This window comes from Gorilla gorilla, chromosome 1 (assembly GCF_029281585.2).
Source record: "Gorilla gorilla gorilla isolate KB3781 chromosome 1, NHGRI_mGorGor1-v2.1_pri, whole genome shotgun sequence".
Classification (NCBI taxonomy): domain Eukaryota; kingdom Metazoa; phylum Chordata; class Mammalia; order Primates; family Hominidae; genus Gorilla; species Gorilla gorilla.
Window position 1 is genome coordinate 103067427 of NC_073224.2, and position 18523 is coordinate 103085949.

Below are 18523 nucleotides of genomic sequence, written 5' to 3' on the forward strand. Positions count from 1 at the left end.
GTTATTTGCCCCAGATGACATAAGAGATTAGAGGAAGAACCAGGATTCAAATCCAGGCACTCCAATTCTATAATAACATGCTTAACCACCTCTTGTATCAACGTTAGAAATAACCAGAAGAGGCTGCTGGGAATAGCGGTATGAGTTTGTAATAGTTTTGAGACTCTACCTTTCTCCTGTCTTGACCTCCCAAAACACTGGGATTACAGGCATGAGCCACTCCGTGCAGCAACATTTCTAAACTCTTTCATCCTATGCATTCAAAAGAGATGTACCCCTCAGTACCATCTGCTCTCTGGCCTTGAGAGACTCCTAACAGATTAGCTATTGTCACTTCCTTCTGCCTCTATTGTCGTTAAGTCAAACCAACTGATGATGAAAATACCCACAGTTAGAGATCCTCCATGTGCCATAAACTTCATCCCCAAAAGAGAAGGACTCCCTCTGGGGGATGGTTGATGGTTGGGAGACCAAAAAAACAAATAAGGAAACAAGAAAGAGATGAAGCGTCCCAGTGAATTACTGTCAAATATTGATAGTTAAGTCCTGGACCCTCCCCTGGAGATAAGTCACAGAATGGGCAGAGGACAAAGCAAGTAGAGGCAGAGGGAAAATCTGTGTCAGGCCAAAGACAGACATTACTAACTAGAGAAGAACCTTGTTGTTCAAATGAATGCAGAACAGACTCAGGACAGGGAAGCAGGACAAGTTCTCTCAGGAGATACAGGGTCAGATGAAGACAGCAGATACTGTCTGCCTAGTTCCATGTTCCATCTGGGATCTTTACTAACCACAACTGCTGGTAACAAATGAGAACCGAGAGTTTCATACACCTAAGGCTGCCAGTTGTGTTACCGACCTCTGTGTCGGTTTGCTGACCAGCTTGGAAAAGCAGCAGATGAAACACACACACACACACACACACACACACACACACACACACACACATGCACACCCTCAGTGAGGAAAAGAGAAGTGGAGAGTCTCAAAGAAAAGTAAAAGTGACTGGTGACTGGATGGCATCTATCCTGAATGTGTCAAGAGCAGTGATGTGTCAGCCTAGGCCCCAGAGCCCCCAAGCTTCTTTCTAGAGCTGCCTGCTGGGAGAAATACCTAGACCAAGAGCTGCCTGGGCCTGAGTCCTTGACCCTTTGATGAAGACAGACCTTGACATTAGACCCTTTCCCATTACCTTTATCTATTGACTGCCAGCACCTGCACAGCTTAGGACTCTACCTTAGCCTCCCTCCTTGCCACAGTTCCCCAGCCAGGCCTGCTCCCAGCTGTTTAGTTCAGACACCAAATAGAAAATAAATAAACTCAAAGGATATAAACATTCCTAAGAGCTGCCAAGAGGGCTGATGCAAATCAAGAAGGTACAAGTGAGACAAAATCCACCCCATGCATCCTCTACTCTTTCCCAATACTGACCTGCTTTCTCCTTAACTGAATTCTCTTGTTCACCTGTTCAATCCATCCTAATCCCACCCACTAAGTCCCAGAGAGTTGGCCCTAACTCCTTGAACCTGCCTGCCAGTACTAACAGAGGCTCCTCAGCTCAACCTTCCTTATAGCAGTATTCTATTTGTTCAAGACTCAGTTTCCACACTTCTCCACCATATCCACTTCCCATCTCAGCCCATGGAGATTCAAGAACAACTAAATCTCAAATACATCCTGAGGTTTCTGTTCCAAAGGCAGAATTAACCCCAAATACAAATCCTTAGAAAACAGTCCCATTGCTTTAAGCTGAAGCCTAAAATGATGCATTACAATCAGTCCTCATCAGTAACTCCCACCTAAAACTTCTGTAGGACAGAAGTATTTTTACAAAATAATCACCTTTTTAGGGAGAAGGAGCAAAGCTCTAGGGAGATACGTCACTAATTCTTCCACCATGCTCTGACCTGGCTCAAGGTCTCTGAATGAGTCACTACTTGACAGTTCCTCACCCGCCTGAAACTGTGTCCTCCTAATTCTGTCTTTACTGCCTTTGTCTGAAGAGGCCTGACCTGGAGGCTCGGCCCAGGAAGGCTCACAGGTAGGGGATTTACTTGGAAACTTTTAGCATGTGAACATGAATGCTAGCAAAGGTGTCAACCAGCTATGAGACCCGAGGCAAATGCTTCACTTCCCCAGAGGGCCTGGGCCTCCCACATGGGGCTGTTATAGGGCAAAAAGAAGAGGAGATACTCTAGTCTCTTGTTGTGTCTGGATGGCCAAATTCATGACATAATAAGCATTTACACTGCAGAACCCAGTGGCCTCTTACTGATAGGCCAGGCAAAGAGCTAGAAATACCACACATACTCTGCCCCCTTCACTTAGGTTTACTGATTTACCCAGGTTGGTTCAGATCACCTGAAACAAACAAACAAAACTTCCCAGCAGGCAAGACTAATTTGCACTGAGATGACTAAATGGAATTTGAATGGTATTTATAAAAACCCACACACAGCCAATGATGGGCACGCGCACACACACACACACACACACACACACAAAGATTAAAAAACCCACACAAGAGGAAGTTAAACTTTAACTCCATCCCATCCACTCTCATCTTTGCCAACAATTTCTTTAAAATGGATGTGCTGGACTGGATCATATCACTCTTTAAAACCACCCAACTGGAAACATTGATTTGTCTTCAAGGATCTTGATGATAAATTCAGTATAAAAATGAAACAGCAATTTAACTCGACAAGGTCCCAGCCCAGAATGGGCTTGGCTTTCCTGGGAAACCAAGAATTTGTGAATACTTGCTGCCTCACTGCCTATCCTCACCCCAGACCCTATTCCAGCTGGCATCAGAAGTACAAACAGATCAGTTTCCCATGCCCATAAATCCTTCCCTTGAGGTTAATTCAAGCAGCTATGCCAAGGAACCATGAGCATCCTGTTCTTATCCCCGGAAATCATTTTCCTTTGGTTCCCCTTGAACAAATGACACCATCTCTGACATCCAAGTTATCTCACAGAATTCAAAGAGATCACCCTGCCTAGTCCCTCACCTCAAGGAGGGAACCTACTTGAACCATTCCACATAAAGGGGACTCTTCAGTTTGTGAAGAACCCCAGACAAGTTTTCATACAATATTCCTCAGGAAGTCTGACTCCAGTATACTCCAGTGTTCTCCTAATCACTACATTATTTACTGCATCAATCATGTAACATTAAGCTGCCTCATCTAAATCCTACCTACTAAAATTTTAAGCCTGCTTTCTATTCACCTGCCAATGGCAGAATCTGCAAACTACAGGCCATGCTCTTCTGGATAAGAACTCTCATGGACTTGGTTACAATTGTTCTCTTCTATTCCCTGGATTTAATCCCAACCCTTTTAGCCTTGCCTCATAAATTTAAAATTTAAAACTCTGTTTTTTCACTTTCATGACTGCCATTTAGCTTCAGAATCTGGAGATAGAGAAAGGACTTTAGTCAGAGGATGACCAATTCACTGAGTAAAAAGGGACTTGTAACTATATTTGGAGAACAAGGTGATCCAGCTCTGGTCGAAAGACTCATACTACCCCAGTTAAACTGTAAGTTCCACCATATCCCAGATCATATATGAGGAGGGTTTATGGGTCCAGAGCAGGGTGCCTTACCTTCTGGGCTTGGGCAGGTTCAGTGAGGATGAGAGTAAACAGGCCCAGGCAGATTTCTTCATGCTGGGGGAGGCCTTTGCACACCTGGAATGTGAGAAAGGAAAACAAACTAGTTGTCACTCACAGGCAGTAAGTTCTCAAACTCAGTTTCTCCCAGAAAACATGGGACTCCTAAGGAAGATGCAAAGGAGAATAATCGACTTTTAAATCTGATGATTTCCTTCTCTTAAAAGAGATTTTTAAAAAAAGAAGAGAAATAAGGACGACAGGTGTGGTGGTGCACACCTGTAGTCCCAACTACTCCAGAGGCTGAAGCAGAAGGATTGCTTGAGCCCAGAAGTTCAAGGCTATAGTGCACTATAATCATGCCTGTGAACAATCACTGCATTCCAGCCTGGGCAACATAGCGAGACCACATTGCTATAAAAATAAAAAGCTGTACTGAAAGATGCCCAAGGCTCCAAGAGATAGGCTCCCACAGTAAGAGAGAAGAATTGAGAAATTTGATTCAGGGAGCCAAGACTTGATGAATTTCAGTCCCCTACCCCCAACCACTTCGTCTTTCCATCTTTTTGACCATGTTTCAAGACTTTCACAGCGGCAGCAGTGGCTGCAGGGACAGCATTCTACTTACATACGCATTGAGGGCATCATTGGCTTCTCTCTCGGAGACACCAGCAGTCATCGATGTCACAATGCTCATACACCTTTCCAATCTCTGGGAGGGGGTGAGAAAAAATGAACAGTGTGTCATAACACCACTTAGGAAATACTTCTGGGCCCCTAAAAGTTTAACAATTCAAACCTGATCATGCCCATTGATCTAACTGCCAGTTTACTTATAAAGTCACCATGAGGGTATAACCAGCAAAATCTAAAATGTGGAAACCATAAACAGGTGACCTGATTTCTTTAACACATAAATCGCAAGAAAAAAGTGAGGGAAACCCATATATTAAGAGACTTAGGGCCAGGCGTGGTGGCTCATGCCTCTAATCCTAGCACTTTAGGAGGCCGAGGTGGGCAGATCACCTGAGGTCAGGAGTTCAAGACCAGCCTGGCCAACATGGTGAAACCCCGTCTCTACAGAAAATACAAAAATTAGCCAGGCGCAGTGGCACATACCTGTAATCCCAGCTACCTGGGAGGCTGAGGCAGGAGAATCTCTGGAACCCGGGAGGCAGAGGCAGCAGTGAGCAGAGATCGCGCCATTGCACTCCAGCCTGGGTGACAGAGCGAGACCCTGTCTCAAAAAAATAAAATAAAATAGGGCGGGCACGATGGCTCACACCTGTAATCCCAGCACTTTGGGAGGCCGAGGCAGGCGGATCACAAGGTCAGGAGTTCGAGACCAGCCTGAACAACATGTGAAACTCCGTCTCTACTAAAAATACAAAAAATTAGCCGGGCGTGGTGGTGTGCGCCTGTAATCCCAGCTACTCAGGAAGAGGAGGCTGAGGCAGGAGAATTGCTTGAACCCGGGAGGCAGAGGTTGCAGTGAGCAGACATCATGCCACTGCACTCCAGCCTGGGCGACAGAGCGAGACTCTGTCTCAAAAAAATATACTTTAATAAAGAAAATAAAATAAAAGGGACTTAGGCCAGATGCAGTGGCTCACGCCTGTAATCCCAGCACTTTGGGAGGCTGAGGTGGGCGGATCACCCGAGGTCAGGAGTTCGAGACCAGCCTGGCCAACATGGTGAAACCCTGTCTCTACTAAAAATACAAAAATTAGCCGGGTGTGGTGGTTCACACCTGTAATCCCAGCACTTTGAGAGGCCGAGGGGGTTGGATCACCAGAGGTGGGGAGTTCGAGACCAGCCTGACCAACATGGAGAAACCCCGTCTCTACAAAAATTAGCCTGGCATGGTGGCACATGCCTGTAATTCCAGCTACTCGGGAGGCTGAGGCAGGAGAATTGCTTAAACCCGGGAGGCAGAGGTCGACGTGAGCCGAGATTGCATCATTGCCTCCAGCCTGGGCAACAACAGCAAAACTCCGGCTAGGCGTGGTGGCTCACGCCTGTAATCCCAGCACTTTGGGAGGTCGAGGCGGGTGGATCACGAGGTCAAGAGATCAAGACTATCCTAGCCAACATGGTGAAAAAACCCTGTCTCTACTAAAAATACAAAAATTAGCTGGGCATTGTGGCACACGCCTGTAGTCCCAGCTACTCGAGAGGCTGAGGCAGGAGAATCACTTGAACCCGGCAAGTGGAGGTTGCCGTGAACCGGGATCATGCCACTTCACTCCAGCCTGGGCGACAGAGTGAGACTCCGTCTCAAAAAAAACAAGAAAAAAAAATTAGCCAGGCGTGGTGGCAGGCGCCTATAATCCCAGCTTCTCAGGAGGCTGAGGCAAGAGAATCGCTTGAACCTGGGAGGCAGAGTTTGCAGTGAGCTGAGTTGGCATCATTGCACTCCAGTCTGGATGACAAGAGCGAGACACTGTCTCAAAAAAAAAAAAAAAAGACACTTAATATTATCATCTATCGAATAAAATGAGAATCCATCAGTCCATTTTGATAGATACGTATATAATAAACAGGAAAGGAAAGCTCTTCCTTACAGTACAATGCCAACTAATAAATGTAGATGAAATGGTGAAAGTAATAACTGATTCAGGCAAATATCATCATCAATGGATGGTAAAACTAGTAGGTGAAACTTTTCAGAGAAAGAAGATATTTACATAGATTCAAAATACTTATTAATTACAAAAGGAATATAATAATCACTGTAGGAGAGCCTGGAGGACACTACCTTAACCAAGTGATCAAAGTTAATATCACTAAATAATGAGACATGTTAACACTCTGTGCCTCTAACAGGATGCACTGAGAGGATATAACATCACTTTTATGGTTTTCTTGCCAAAAATGCATAAACTCAGTCCAATTATGAAGAAATTTCAGACAACCCAAACTGAAGGATACTCTACAAAACAAATGGCCTGTCAAAAATGCTTAAGGGCTGGGCACGGTAGCTCACACCTGTAATCCCAGCACTTTGGGAGGCGAGAGGACTGCTTGAGCCCAGGAGCTCGAGACCAGCCTGGGCAATATAGGGAGACCCCATCTCTATAAATAACAAAAAAATTAGCTGAGCATGGTTGTGCATGCCTGTGGTCCCAGTTACTCAGGAGGCTGAGGTGGGACGATCACTTGAGCCCAGGAGGGCAAGGCTATAGTGAGCTATGATGCTACCACTACACTCCAGCCTGGGCAACAGAACATTATTGTTAATGTTTTTAGTTATGATATAAATATTATGATTATGTTTTTTAAAAGTCCTTTTCTTATAGACTTTATATAAAATGTTTACAGATAAAATTGCATATCTTGGATTTGCTTCAAAGTAATACAGAGGTAGCTGAAAGAAGATAAAACAAGATTGCTATCTACTGTTAAGTACTGAAGCAGAGTGATGGCTACATGAAGATTTTACTATTCTACTTTTTTATTTGAAATGTCCCCCCAAAATGTTAAAAACAAACTTTAAAAACAATGAGAGTGTGAGGAAAGAAAAATAGAGCACCAAAGGCCAAATGAAAACCTACCAGGGGTCCGGTGCAGTGGCTCACGTCTGTAATCCCAGCACTTTTGGAGGCTGAGGCGGGAGGATCACTTGAGGTCAGGAGTTTGAGACCAGCCTGGCCAACATGGCAAAACCCCGTCTCTACTAAAAATACAAAAACTAGCCAGGTGTGGTGGTGCGCACCTGTAGTCCTAGCCTCTTGGAAGGCTGAGGCAGAAGAATCGCTTGAACCTGGGAGTCAGAGGTTGCAGTGAGCCAAGATTGTGCCTCTGCACTCCAGCCTGGGCTACAGAATGAGACTCTGTCCAAAAAAAAAGTACCAGGGTCCCTAGTTAAACAAGGATGAAAATAGCTGCATTAAAGCCTACCCAACAGTCATTCTGGTTTCAACTCCACCATGTCATGTGTTCAACATTCTAAGGGAACCTTAGTCACTGGTCCCTGTTCAGAAGAAGCAATATTGGTAAGATACTGACAAAATGTGTCTCATAAGTCAATGAACCTCTCCATTATCACCACCTAAACTATTTCCTGAGTCCTTTTAAAACTTTATCTTGAGGATTAACCCAAAAACTGTTTAAGAAAAACCAATTTCCAGTGATAATGATTCTGGCAAAAGAAGGACAAAGGAAGGCTGGTTTACTTCTACCTGATCTTAGAGGTCATCACCACACATCTTATTGAGAAGTGGTTCTATCACAGCATTTTGAAGAACTGACAAATATGGATAATAGAATAGAGGTTTAAGAATGAAAGACGGCCGGGCGCAGTGGCTCACGCCTGCAATCCCAGCACTTTGGGAGGCCGAGGTAGGCGGATTATGAGGTCAGGAGATAGAGACCATCCTGGCTAACACGGTCAAACCCCGCCTCTACTTAAAAAAAAAACAAAAAACTAGCTGGGCATGGTGGCAGGCGCCTGTAGTCCCAGCTACTCAGGAAGCTGAGGCAGGAGAATGGCGTGAACCCGGTCGGCGAAGCTTGCAGTGAGCCGAGATTGTGCCACTGCACTCCAGCCTGGGCAACAGAGGGAGACCCCGTCTCAAAAAAAAAAAAAAAAAAAAAAAAAAAAAGGAATGAAAGACAATTGGACTGGGCGCGGTGGCTCACGCCTGTAATCTCAGCACTTTGGGAGGCAGAGGGTGGGTGGATTATGAGGTTAGGAGTTCGAGACCAGCCTGACCAACATGGTGAAACCCCGTCTCTACTAAAAATACAAAAATTAGCTGGGTGTGGTGGCATGCGCCTGTAATCCCAGCTACTTGGGAGGCTGAGGCAGGAGAATTGCTTGAATCTGGGAGGCAGAGGTTGCAGTGAGCCAAGATTGCACCACTGCACTCCAGCCTGGGTGACAAAGCAAGACTCCATCTCAAAAAAAAAAAAGAATGAAAGACAATCATGCTTCTCCTTTACCGTTATCCTCAGGTTGCCTATGTCTATCCTGTGTAAGAACATAAGGTGGCACAGAGTAGAACTGAGTGTTAAGGCAAGGCAAGTGTTTGTAGCTCCCATAGCTATAAAACTTCAAGCTAAGATAAGCCCCAAGCCACTTATTACAACTTAATATCAGGTCTGACTATGCTCCAAATTAGGTCAGATTGGCAGCTCAGCCTGAATAAAAAGCACCTGGGTACTTGTGAAAAGGAGCCGTGAGGTCACGTGAAGGCTGAGCTATGACTCTCACAGCCCACCTCTCCCACAGGCTCTGAGATCCAGTATTACCTAGTCCACCTCCTATATGATAAGGGGAGGGAAGGAAAACCCTCCAGCTGGGCTTCCTCTGTTTTTAAATCTTATCCCACTTGCCGGGCACAGTGGCTCACGCCTGTAATCCCAGTACTTTGGGAGGTCGAGGCAGGTAGATCACTTGAGGCCAGGAGTTCAAGACTAGCCTGGGGAACAGAAAGAGACCCCCTCCCCCCAACCCCATCTCTACAAAAACTAAATAAATCAGCCAGGCATGGTCGTGTGCACCTGTAGTCCCATGTACTTGGGAGGCTGAGGCAGGAGGATCACTTGAGCCCAAGAGCTGTAGGCTGCAATAAACCGTGATTGCACCACTGTACTCCAGCCTGGGTGACAAAGCAAGGCCCTGTCTCAAAAATCATCCCTCTCTACCCAAGACAATTATCACGGACTGGGGAATCAATTACATCCAGCTGCTAGGTTCAGATTGCTCTTACTAGGAGATCTGGGGGAAGTCCTGTACACAGCCTAGGTTAACGGTTTCAGAGAAGGAGATGGTGAACAAGGAGTGGCACAGCATTCTAAAATTCTAGATATTCCTTCCTACCAAAGGGAAAAATCTCTGCTGAATCAATGGAGAGGAAAGGCAAGCAAAATCAAACAGCAGCTAGCTAATAAGCAAACTGACAGGAAGCATAACATAGAAAGAACCCTCCACACTTGCCAGCCTTAGGCTAATCTTGGGTAATTTAGCCACTCAAAACCCCTCAAAACAGAGATAATGCCTCTATCACAACGTTGCTGTAAGGATTAAACAAAATGACATATGTGAAAGCACCTAGCATACAGCCTCACTTAAATTAGAATCTATTCAATCTGTGGCCAGGCATGGTGGCTCATGCCTATAATCTCAGCGCTTTGGGAGGCCAAGGTGGGGAAGAATCACTTGAGGACAGGAGTTCAAAACCAGCCTAGGCAACATAGTGAAGCCGCTGTCTCTACAAAAAAAAATGTTAAAAATTAGCTGGGTGTGGTGGCGTGCCTATAGTCCCAGCTACTTGGGAGGCTGAAGTGGGTGGATCATTTGAGCCCAGGAGGTTGAGGATGCAGTGTGCCATGATCACGCCACTGCACTCCAGCCTGAGTGATAGAGCAAGACCTTGTCTCAAACAAAACAAAACAAAAACTATTCAATTTGCGGGAAGCTCAGCAATTGCACAACTAAATTTAGAGAACTAAAACCTCTCCACTCCCAGACACTACTTCTATTCTAATGGGATGGCCTTAAAGATTCCTGAAAACTCCTACCACAGGACATGAATAAATTCCTGACCAGGCTAAAAAGCTTCCTCTCCTATCTACTCTCTGTAAACTTTTGCCTTCTAGGAGACAAGAGGAAAAGGTAGGGGAGAGGGAGGAGCCTGAATGATGTACCCTGTACCAGATCCTGCAAAGCTGGCTACACAAAGGGCTAGCTGAGCCTCCAGCAATGATCTATTGCTGAGAGACCTTGGGTTGAACAGTTTCTCTAGGCCCCTTCCCTAGCTCCCGTGAGCTCTGCTCAGAGGCCTGAGTCAATTCTATGGGTCACTGCTCAGTGAAGGAGCAAAGTGGCCTCTTGGAACAGAGAGGCTCAGCTAAGGTTGTAGAAAGTGAGAGTCCAGAATTTGGATGGGTGGATAACTGCAATGAGGAAAAAATGAGAGGCCCAGTCCTTTCTGTTCACAGGCAACAAGAAGTATAAAGGATACTTTACTCTTCCTGGACTATAGAAATTACTTTTCCAAACAGGGATGGGAAAATTGATTACAAATCATTCAGGGTGACAAAGGACCATGTCCCTTCAAAGAAAGCCACAGGAAGCCAGATCCCTACAATCAAGTAATAGCAACCCTTTTCCTCTAGTCTCCAGAGGCTCTTAGTAAAGATCGAATCATAGGTTCAGATGCCAACAACTGCGGGCAGAATGGCTCTGTTCAGAGTAAGCCCTCCATGACAGTACCTTAGAGAGCTGAGTAAATATTTACAATCTCTAGGAGCTCCTGAACTAATTTTTCTAATACTAAGACTACCTGACCATGGTTTCCATGAGAGCAGCAGCAGATGAAATGGGGGAGAAAGAGGGGGAGGGGAAGGCCTTTCTCTTTCCCAGTATATACCCAAAGCTGGAGACTCAAGCTGGAGGAACCCCTCTAACCTTTCCATTTCCCCTCCCTCAGCCAGGTGGATATAGAGTCTGGTAAAAAGCATACAGTGGCTGGGTGTGGTGGCTCACGCCTGTAGTCCCAACACTCTGGGAGGCTGAGGGGGGCGAATCACGAGGTTAGGAGATCGAGAGCAGCCTGGCCAACATGGTGAAACCCCATCTCTACTAAAAATACAAGAATCAGCCGGGTGTGGTGGCGCACACCTGTAGTCCCAGCTACTCGGGAGGCTGAGGCAGGAGAATTGCTTGAACCCAGGAGGCGAAGGTTGCAGGGAGCTGTCGCGCCGCTGCACTCCAGCCTGGGTGATGGAGCGAGATTCCATCTCCCCCCCAAAAAAAGCATACAGTAAATACTGCTCCCTATGGGAAGTGGCCTTAAACACCAAATTCCCCATCTTCAGAAAAGGAAGATACAATCTAACTCATAAAATCCCCAAGGACAGCTGGGTGCGGTGGCTCACACCTGTAATCCCAGCACTTTGGGAAGCCGAGGCAGGAAGATCACGAGGTCACGACTTCGAGAGCAGCCTGGACAATATGGTGAAACCCCATCTCTACTAAAATACAAAAATTAGCTGGGCGTGGTGGTGCACACCTGCAGTCCCAGCTACTTGGGAGGCTGAGGCAGGAGAATCGCTTGAACCCAGGGGGCGGAGGTTGCAGTGAGCCAAGATCGCGCCACTGCACTCCAGCCTGGGCGACAGAGGGAGACTCTGTCTCAAAAAAAAAAAAAAAAAAAAAAAAAAAAAAGTTAAAAAAAGACGCGGGGCCAGGAGCGGTGGCTCAAGTCTGTAATCCCAGCACTTTGGGAGGCCGAGGTGGGCGGATCATGAGGTCAGGAGATAGAGACCATCCTGGCTAACATGGTGAAACCCCGTCTCTACTAAAAATGCAAAAAATTAGCCGGGCGTGGTGGCGGGCGCCTGTAGTCCCAGCTACTCGGAAGGTTGAGGCAGGAGAATGGTGTGAACCCGGGAGGCAGAGCTTGCAGTGAGCCAAGATCCCACCACTGCACCACTCCAGCCTGGGCGACAGAGCGAGACACCATCTCAAAAAAAAAAAAAAAAAAAAAAGAGGACGCTCTTGGGCCTCCCGCTTTCAGCCTGATTTAAAAGTGATTGGTCCCTCTTTGGAAGAAGAAAAACCAGGAGCTACCAAGGCTCATGAGATCAGGAACTACATGTTCTAAACTCCTTCAATCTCTGGCACTATTTTTATCTCATTCCCTCCCCAAATTGGGATGGGAATGGGCAAGAAGACTTCCGCCTTCAAAGGGAAAAACAGGGCCAAAGAGAAGAAAGGATACACCAAATGTTCCCTAGGGTAGAAGAGTTAAGAGTTCCTGCCTGGGATGCTCTTGACCAGTGCTTCCTACTCCAAATCTCTAAAGGTCTTTCCTAATCACACCCAATTATAATGACCTGTCTCTTCACTACTCTAACCAGTTTCTTTTATTGTTTTTGTTTCTTTTACCTTCTTGTGGGTGTGTTAAATCAAGCCATTAGATGATAAGCTTTGGAAGGCAGACCTTGGATGTCCTCCATCCTGTTTTCCTATCAGACCTAGCACAGAGTAAGCATATATGGTCAGGAAACTACCTCTGTGTTCCTGGGCAATAGGTAGGTCTGTGATGGGAAAATAACCAAGCCAGAACAAGCAGAGGTCAGTCGATCAACACCAAGTTTTCATAACTTCTGTGTGCAGAGATCTGTGGGGAGACCCAGAGGAAGAAGCCAGTAAGTCTTGCCCTTAGAGACCCTCTGGTCTAGTGGGGATAACCGAACCACACACATTGGGAAAAAAATAGTGTGGCAAGTCTTGCTAGAAAATTCAAATGCAAAGCACAAAGGGCAAAGAAGGGGGAGCTTGAGACATACTGGGAAACATCCACATTATGGAGATCAGAAAAAAAGAAAGACCCTCCCTCCCCCTTTTCCCTGGAAACAGTTGGAAGTTCACTCTCAGTATTAAAAAAGCCAGAAAATGCATGCTTCCCCTCTTCGATGGTCCCCTCCTGCCGCATCATTTCATTTAGTAGCAAACACGTCACTGCTCAGAAGAACAGGATGCTGTACTATTCAGTGAATTGAATTAAAGCAGAGACACAATGACGCCTCTAAGAATCAGGGTGGGGATTCCAACCCCTGGGTCTTTTGCCCTCCACTCAAACTGATGGAGGGATCAAAGGCAGTCCATTATTGACTTTCTATACTTCTAGAGCTCCAGTGTTAGTACACAGGGATCAAGAAATGTTTTGACAATGACAGTGGCCATTTCTTAAAAAGTAGATAATTCCAATTGCCAGGCAGTCCTAAAGTCATTCTCACCTGTTTTGGGAATACATTGTTTATATTCATAATTATATCTACCTTAGCTGATAACTACAGACAGCAGAAAACAAACTGATTTACCTGAATGCCCACAGAATTATGAGGGAAAAGCATGATGGGAAGGCAGACTGCAAGTAGACATTTGCTGGTGGATAATCCACAAAGTTACTATCCAGCCACTTCTTGATTCACAAAGTTCATTTTGGCATGTATGTTCTACCATCTTGTATCTGACCCATTTTTTCAAATCTAAATTCTGAATTTCACCTGTCTGCCTGCCCACCCTCTAATAGCTGATAAAGTTAGAAGCTGGGAAACAGCCAGTGAAGAGCCAAGGCCTGTTAATGTACTCATCCTGTCCCTGGATAACCACCGAGTTGAATATTAGGCCTTACAAACAGTTAAGCAATCACGTCTCAGTTCTGGATCTCATATTCTTTTTTTTTTTTTTTTTGAGATGGGGTCTCTCGCTCTGTCGTCAGGCTGGAGTGCAGTGGCGCAATCTTGGCTCACTGCAACTTCTGCCCATGGGTTCAAGCGATTCTCCTGCCTCAGCCTCCCAAGTAGCTGGGATTACAGGCAAAAGCCACCATGCCCAGCTAATTTTTGCATTTTTAGTAGAGACGGGGTTTCACCATGTTGGCCAGGATGGTCTCGATCTCTTGACCTTGTGATCCGCCTGCCTCGGTCTCTCAAAGTGCTGGGATTACAGGCGTGAGCCACCGCACCCAGCCTAGATCTCATATTCTTAAGTACATATTCTCGTTTGTAGGAGTGGAAAGGTATACGTGATCAACTCTGAGATGGCAGAATGAGAAAGCTGGGTAAGAGGACAGGAGGGGCAACTGTCAGGTCCCCTGAAGTCCTCATTCAGGTCCATTCCATTTCTTCGCTCCACCTTCTTTTTCAGAAGCGATGTGTTCTCTCCTCTGTGTGTGCTATCTGGTTCTGAAGGAGAATCCCCTAGGTACCATTCACCCCACTACAGTGGCTGATGCCACCAAACTAAACACTACTCACTTTTCTTAAGTCTTCACTCATTATAGATGCCCAGTTAACATTACTGGCAATTGGTTGTGTCTACACGAAGTCAATGATAGCATCTAACAGGAGGGTCCAAGGTCTACTGCCAGCTCTTACCAGCCCCCAAACATCTACACAGACATACATTACATCTCAACTCAATATATTGACCTAAGTCTGAAACAGGGTTGATAGTAAAAATAGCTGGGGTGTGTATGTGGAAAGGAATGTCAAAAATAAATTCGGTAAACCTGGATGTTGTATCCCTTCCTTCGCCAACACCCCCCACCCATTTTCATACTAGTGGCTGCTGTTACTATGACAACCTGTCCAGGAAGTTGGCCCACATTTCTTCCCTCAGGAGCAGGAAGCTGGAGCAGTGTTTGTGTTACTTCAGAAAAAACTTGAAAGCCTCCACCCCCGCCCCCACCCCTCGTCCTCCCACCCGGTATCCGCTCCAGTATCCCTCCAAAACCCAATTTCTTAACTCCCTTCCCTCCCCCCACACCTACCTCCTCTAACTCATCCTTGGCATCCAAACTGGTTGAAAGTAGCAGCCTCCCCCCTCCTGGGGCTCCTGCTCCCGCTCCTCCTCCTCCACCTCCCGCTGCTCCCGAAGCAGCTGCTGCTGCTGCCGCCCCTTTTCCCTTCTGCAACTCCATGGCTGCAGCCAGGAGACGGGAAAAGGTCAGGGAGTGGATGGATGGACAGTCCTAGATATCGGGATCTCTGGATTGCCAGGGACTGGGGGGCAAGAGGAACAAGTTGGGGAGGGGAGAGCAAGGGCCCCTGTCCGCTCCACTCCTCCCTCCTCTCCAAAAGGCCGCGCCTGCGTTGGGGGCGAAGGCACAGTCCTCTGGGTCCTGACTCTGGGATGGCAGTGCTGAGGGAAAGGCGTTGGCTCCGAAGTACAGTGGGGTAAAGGCCTGTGCCCCTATGGGAAGGGTAGGAGAGGCTTCCGCCCCTGAAGAAGTGGACCCTAAGAGCGTCTGACCCTAAGAAAGGAGGGAAACCCCTAAGTTTCTGCCTCTTTTCCCCGTGGGGGGAAAAGAGGAGTCCTGCCCCTGAAGTAGGAGGTAGGAAACCTTCCTGGCTGATGTCCCAAGGCTTGGGGAGTGCAGCGCCTTTGGATCCGGCCCCTAGGGAATGAGGGTGAGGCAATAAGCGCTATGGGAGGACAGGGAGGACCAGCGTCTCCCCACACCACACAGAAGCGGCCATAGTGGAAGAGCGGGGGGTGGGAAGGCGGAGGGCGGGGGAGGGGGAGAAATCGTCTAGGCCCGCGCCGGAAGTGAGCGGTCGCGGCCCCTGGCCTCCGCCAATAGCTGCTTCCGCGGTGGCGCTGAGTCTCCAAGGGGTAGGAAGACCTCGGCGGACTGGCCTTTTCTCCGTCTGCCAATTGTGTTGAGGGAGAAGAGAGCCTGGTCTGATGGACAACTAGCGTGCCCAATCGCTTCCCTCCTTTGCTCTCGGGTGGGGTGGGAGCGCGAGGCGATCAGGAAGGAGAGAGGCTGCGCCGGCGTGCGCTGAGGCGCATGCGCGGTGTCAGCCTCCGCCCTCTTCCTCCTAGAATTTGGGTGGGTGCAGGAACCTGGGCAATGTCCCTGCGTGGCTTTGAGAGACACGAAGCCTGCCACGAAGTGGCAGGGCGGGGGAGGGAACGGTACCCCAACCCGTAGGCAGTCACAGAGCAAATGCCGTCGGATGGTATGAAGCCAGCTCCCAGAGCTAAGAGTGCATCACACAGGCACGTGTATGCACTCACACAAGTGCAATTACCAGACTTTGCAAAAAAAGTGCATTGCCCCTTAGGCCGGGTCCGATGGCTGACGCCTGTAATCCCAGCACTTTGGGAGGCCGAGGCGGGCGGATCACGAGGTCAGGAGATTGGGACGATCCTGGCCAACGTGGTGAAACCCCGTCTCTACTAAAAATACAAAAATTAGCCAGGCGTGGTGGCGGGCGCCTGTAGTCCCAGCTACATGGGAGGCTGAGGCAGAAGAATCGCTTGCACCCGGGAGGCGGAGGTTGCAGTGAGCCGAGATCGCGCCACTGCACTCCAGCCTGGGCGACAAGAGCAAAAACTCCGTCTCAAAAAAAAAAAGTGCATTGACCCACTTGTGCAAAACAAGTCGTTCGAATCGTGCCAGCACTACCTCCAGCAAAAATGTTCCAAATGATAGAACCAACTTCATTTTTGTTTTGAGTATCTGGGACTGACCCATGTCACTGAAGTCACTGTACTTTCACCCAATGCAGTGTTGTGATGCGTTACGAATGCAATGTGGCCTTGATTGTTTTGTAAGTCCATTTGTATTTCTTGGTTTTCCATCTGTGTGTCTCAGTGGCATTTTTTTTTTCAAGAGCACTTTAGGATTATCTTTCACAGGCCCAAAGACAGATCAAATTTCGCTTTTTTTTTTTTTTTTTTCCTGAGACGGAGTCTCACTGTTTTCGCCCAGGCTGGAGTGCAATGGCGTGATCTCGGCTCACTGCAACCTCCACCTCCCGGGTTCAAGCGATTCTCCTGCCTCAGCCTCCCGAGTAGCTGGGATTACAGACACCCACCACCACGCCCGGTTAATTTTGTTTTGTTTTGTTTTGTTTTGTTTTTCCTTTTGAGACGGAGTCTCCCTCTGTCGACTATGCTGGAGTGCAGTGGCGCGATCTCAGCTCACTGCAAGCTCAGCCGCCTGGGATCATGCTATTCTCCTGCCTCAGCCTCCCGAATAGCTGGGACTACAGGCACCCGCCACCACGCCTGGCTAATTTTTTTCTATTTTTAGTAGAGACGAGGTTTCACCGTGTTAGCCAGGATGGTCTCGATCTCTTGACCTCGTGATACGCCCGTCCGGGGATTCCCAAAGTGCTGGGATTACAGGCGTAAGCCACCGCGCCCAGCCAAATTTCGCTATTTTTAAAGCCTGCTTTAAAAAAAAAAAAAAAAAATCCACAGGCTTGTCCTAGTGCAGTAGTGTTTACAACTCATTGATCACAACCAGTTAGATTTCTTTGTTCCTTCTCCACTCCCACTGCTTAACTTGGGTAGCCTTTAAAAAAAAATCCACATTCCTGCTTGTTTTACTTCCAGTAAAATGGAGACAAAGGTTGCCTGTGAGCTTTGGGAACATTATGTGACCTAATGGATGTGAGATCACATTTTAAACTGGAATACACTGTACAGATACTAGTTACCACTACAGGCAATCCTATTTACTTTTACACTTGTAATGGCTTAACATTTTAACTCTGTATGTGAATGTTCCTTTAAGTTGGCTCACTCATTCCTTTCTTTATTAGTAGGTGTAAGACCTTAGGGAAGTCATTTTGACTTTCTGTACATTAATTATCTGTAAAATAAGAGGTGGACTTGCTGATCTCTAAATACCTTTCTAGCACTGAAAGTCTATAGTTCTATTGAGGATACCTTGGATTTCTTCTAGGTGCAAAACACTGCATAGCCGCTGAAGAATGCAAACTCTTTGGGTGCAGTGGCTCACGCCTGTAATCCCAGCACTTTGGGAGGACAAGGCAGGGGGATCACTTGAGCCCAGGAGTTGGAGACCAGCTTGGGCAACATAGCAAGACCCCGTCTCTACAAAAAAAAATTTTTTTTAAAAGAATGCAAACTCAAGTTATTACAATAACATTACTGTGTGTCATTGGAAATACATATATATGTAATTGGAAATACATAGGTGAAAAAAGAAGAGTAAAGGGTAGAACACTGTACTTTATGCTTCCATTTGTTTGTGGGTTTTTTACAGTAGGAGCTGGGAGCCTGGTGCAGTGGCTCAAGACTGTAATCCCGCACTTTAAGAGGCAGAGGCAGGAAGATCACTTGAAGCCAGAAGTTTCAGACTAGCCTGTGCAACAAAGTGAGACCTTGTCTCTACAAAAAATAAAAACATTGGCAGGGTGAGGTGTCATGCACCTGTAGTCCCAGCTACTCAGGAGGCTGAGTCAGGAGGATCACTTCAGCTTAGGAGTTCAAAGCTGTAGTGAGCTATGATCATACCACTGCACACCAGCCTAGGTGACAGAGTGAGGCCCTGTCTCTGATACACACACACACACATATATATATACACACATACATCTATATACATACATATATATATAGAGAGAG

General features: G+C 46.9%; 1 protein-coding gene across 2 annotated transcripts in view; it reads right to left on the bottom strand.

The window, feature by feature from the left end:
• The window catches only part of INTS3 (integrator complex subunit 3), a 45031-nt gene extending 29102 nt beyond the window's left edge, over nt 1-15929 (bottom strand). The window contains exons 1-3 of one of the 2 annotated variants that reach the window (XM_004026758.5): nt 14907-15929; nt 4247-4330; nt 3613-3696 (exon numbers count right to left, since the gene is read on the bottom strand). In XM_004026758.5, coding sequence (XP_004026807.1) covers nt 3613-3696; nt 4247-4330; nt 14907-15056 — 318 coding nt within the window. In that variant the 5' untranslated portion in view covers nt 15057-15929. The remainder of the gene's footprint in view (nt 1-3612; nt 3697-4246; nt 4331-14906) is intronic. The other variant, XM_019022935.4, reaches the window with a different exon arrangement.
• Between the last annotated feature and the right edge of the window lie 2594 nt (nt 15930-18523).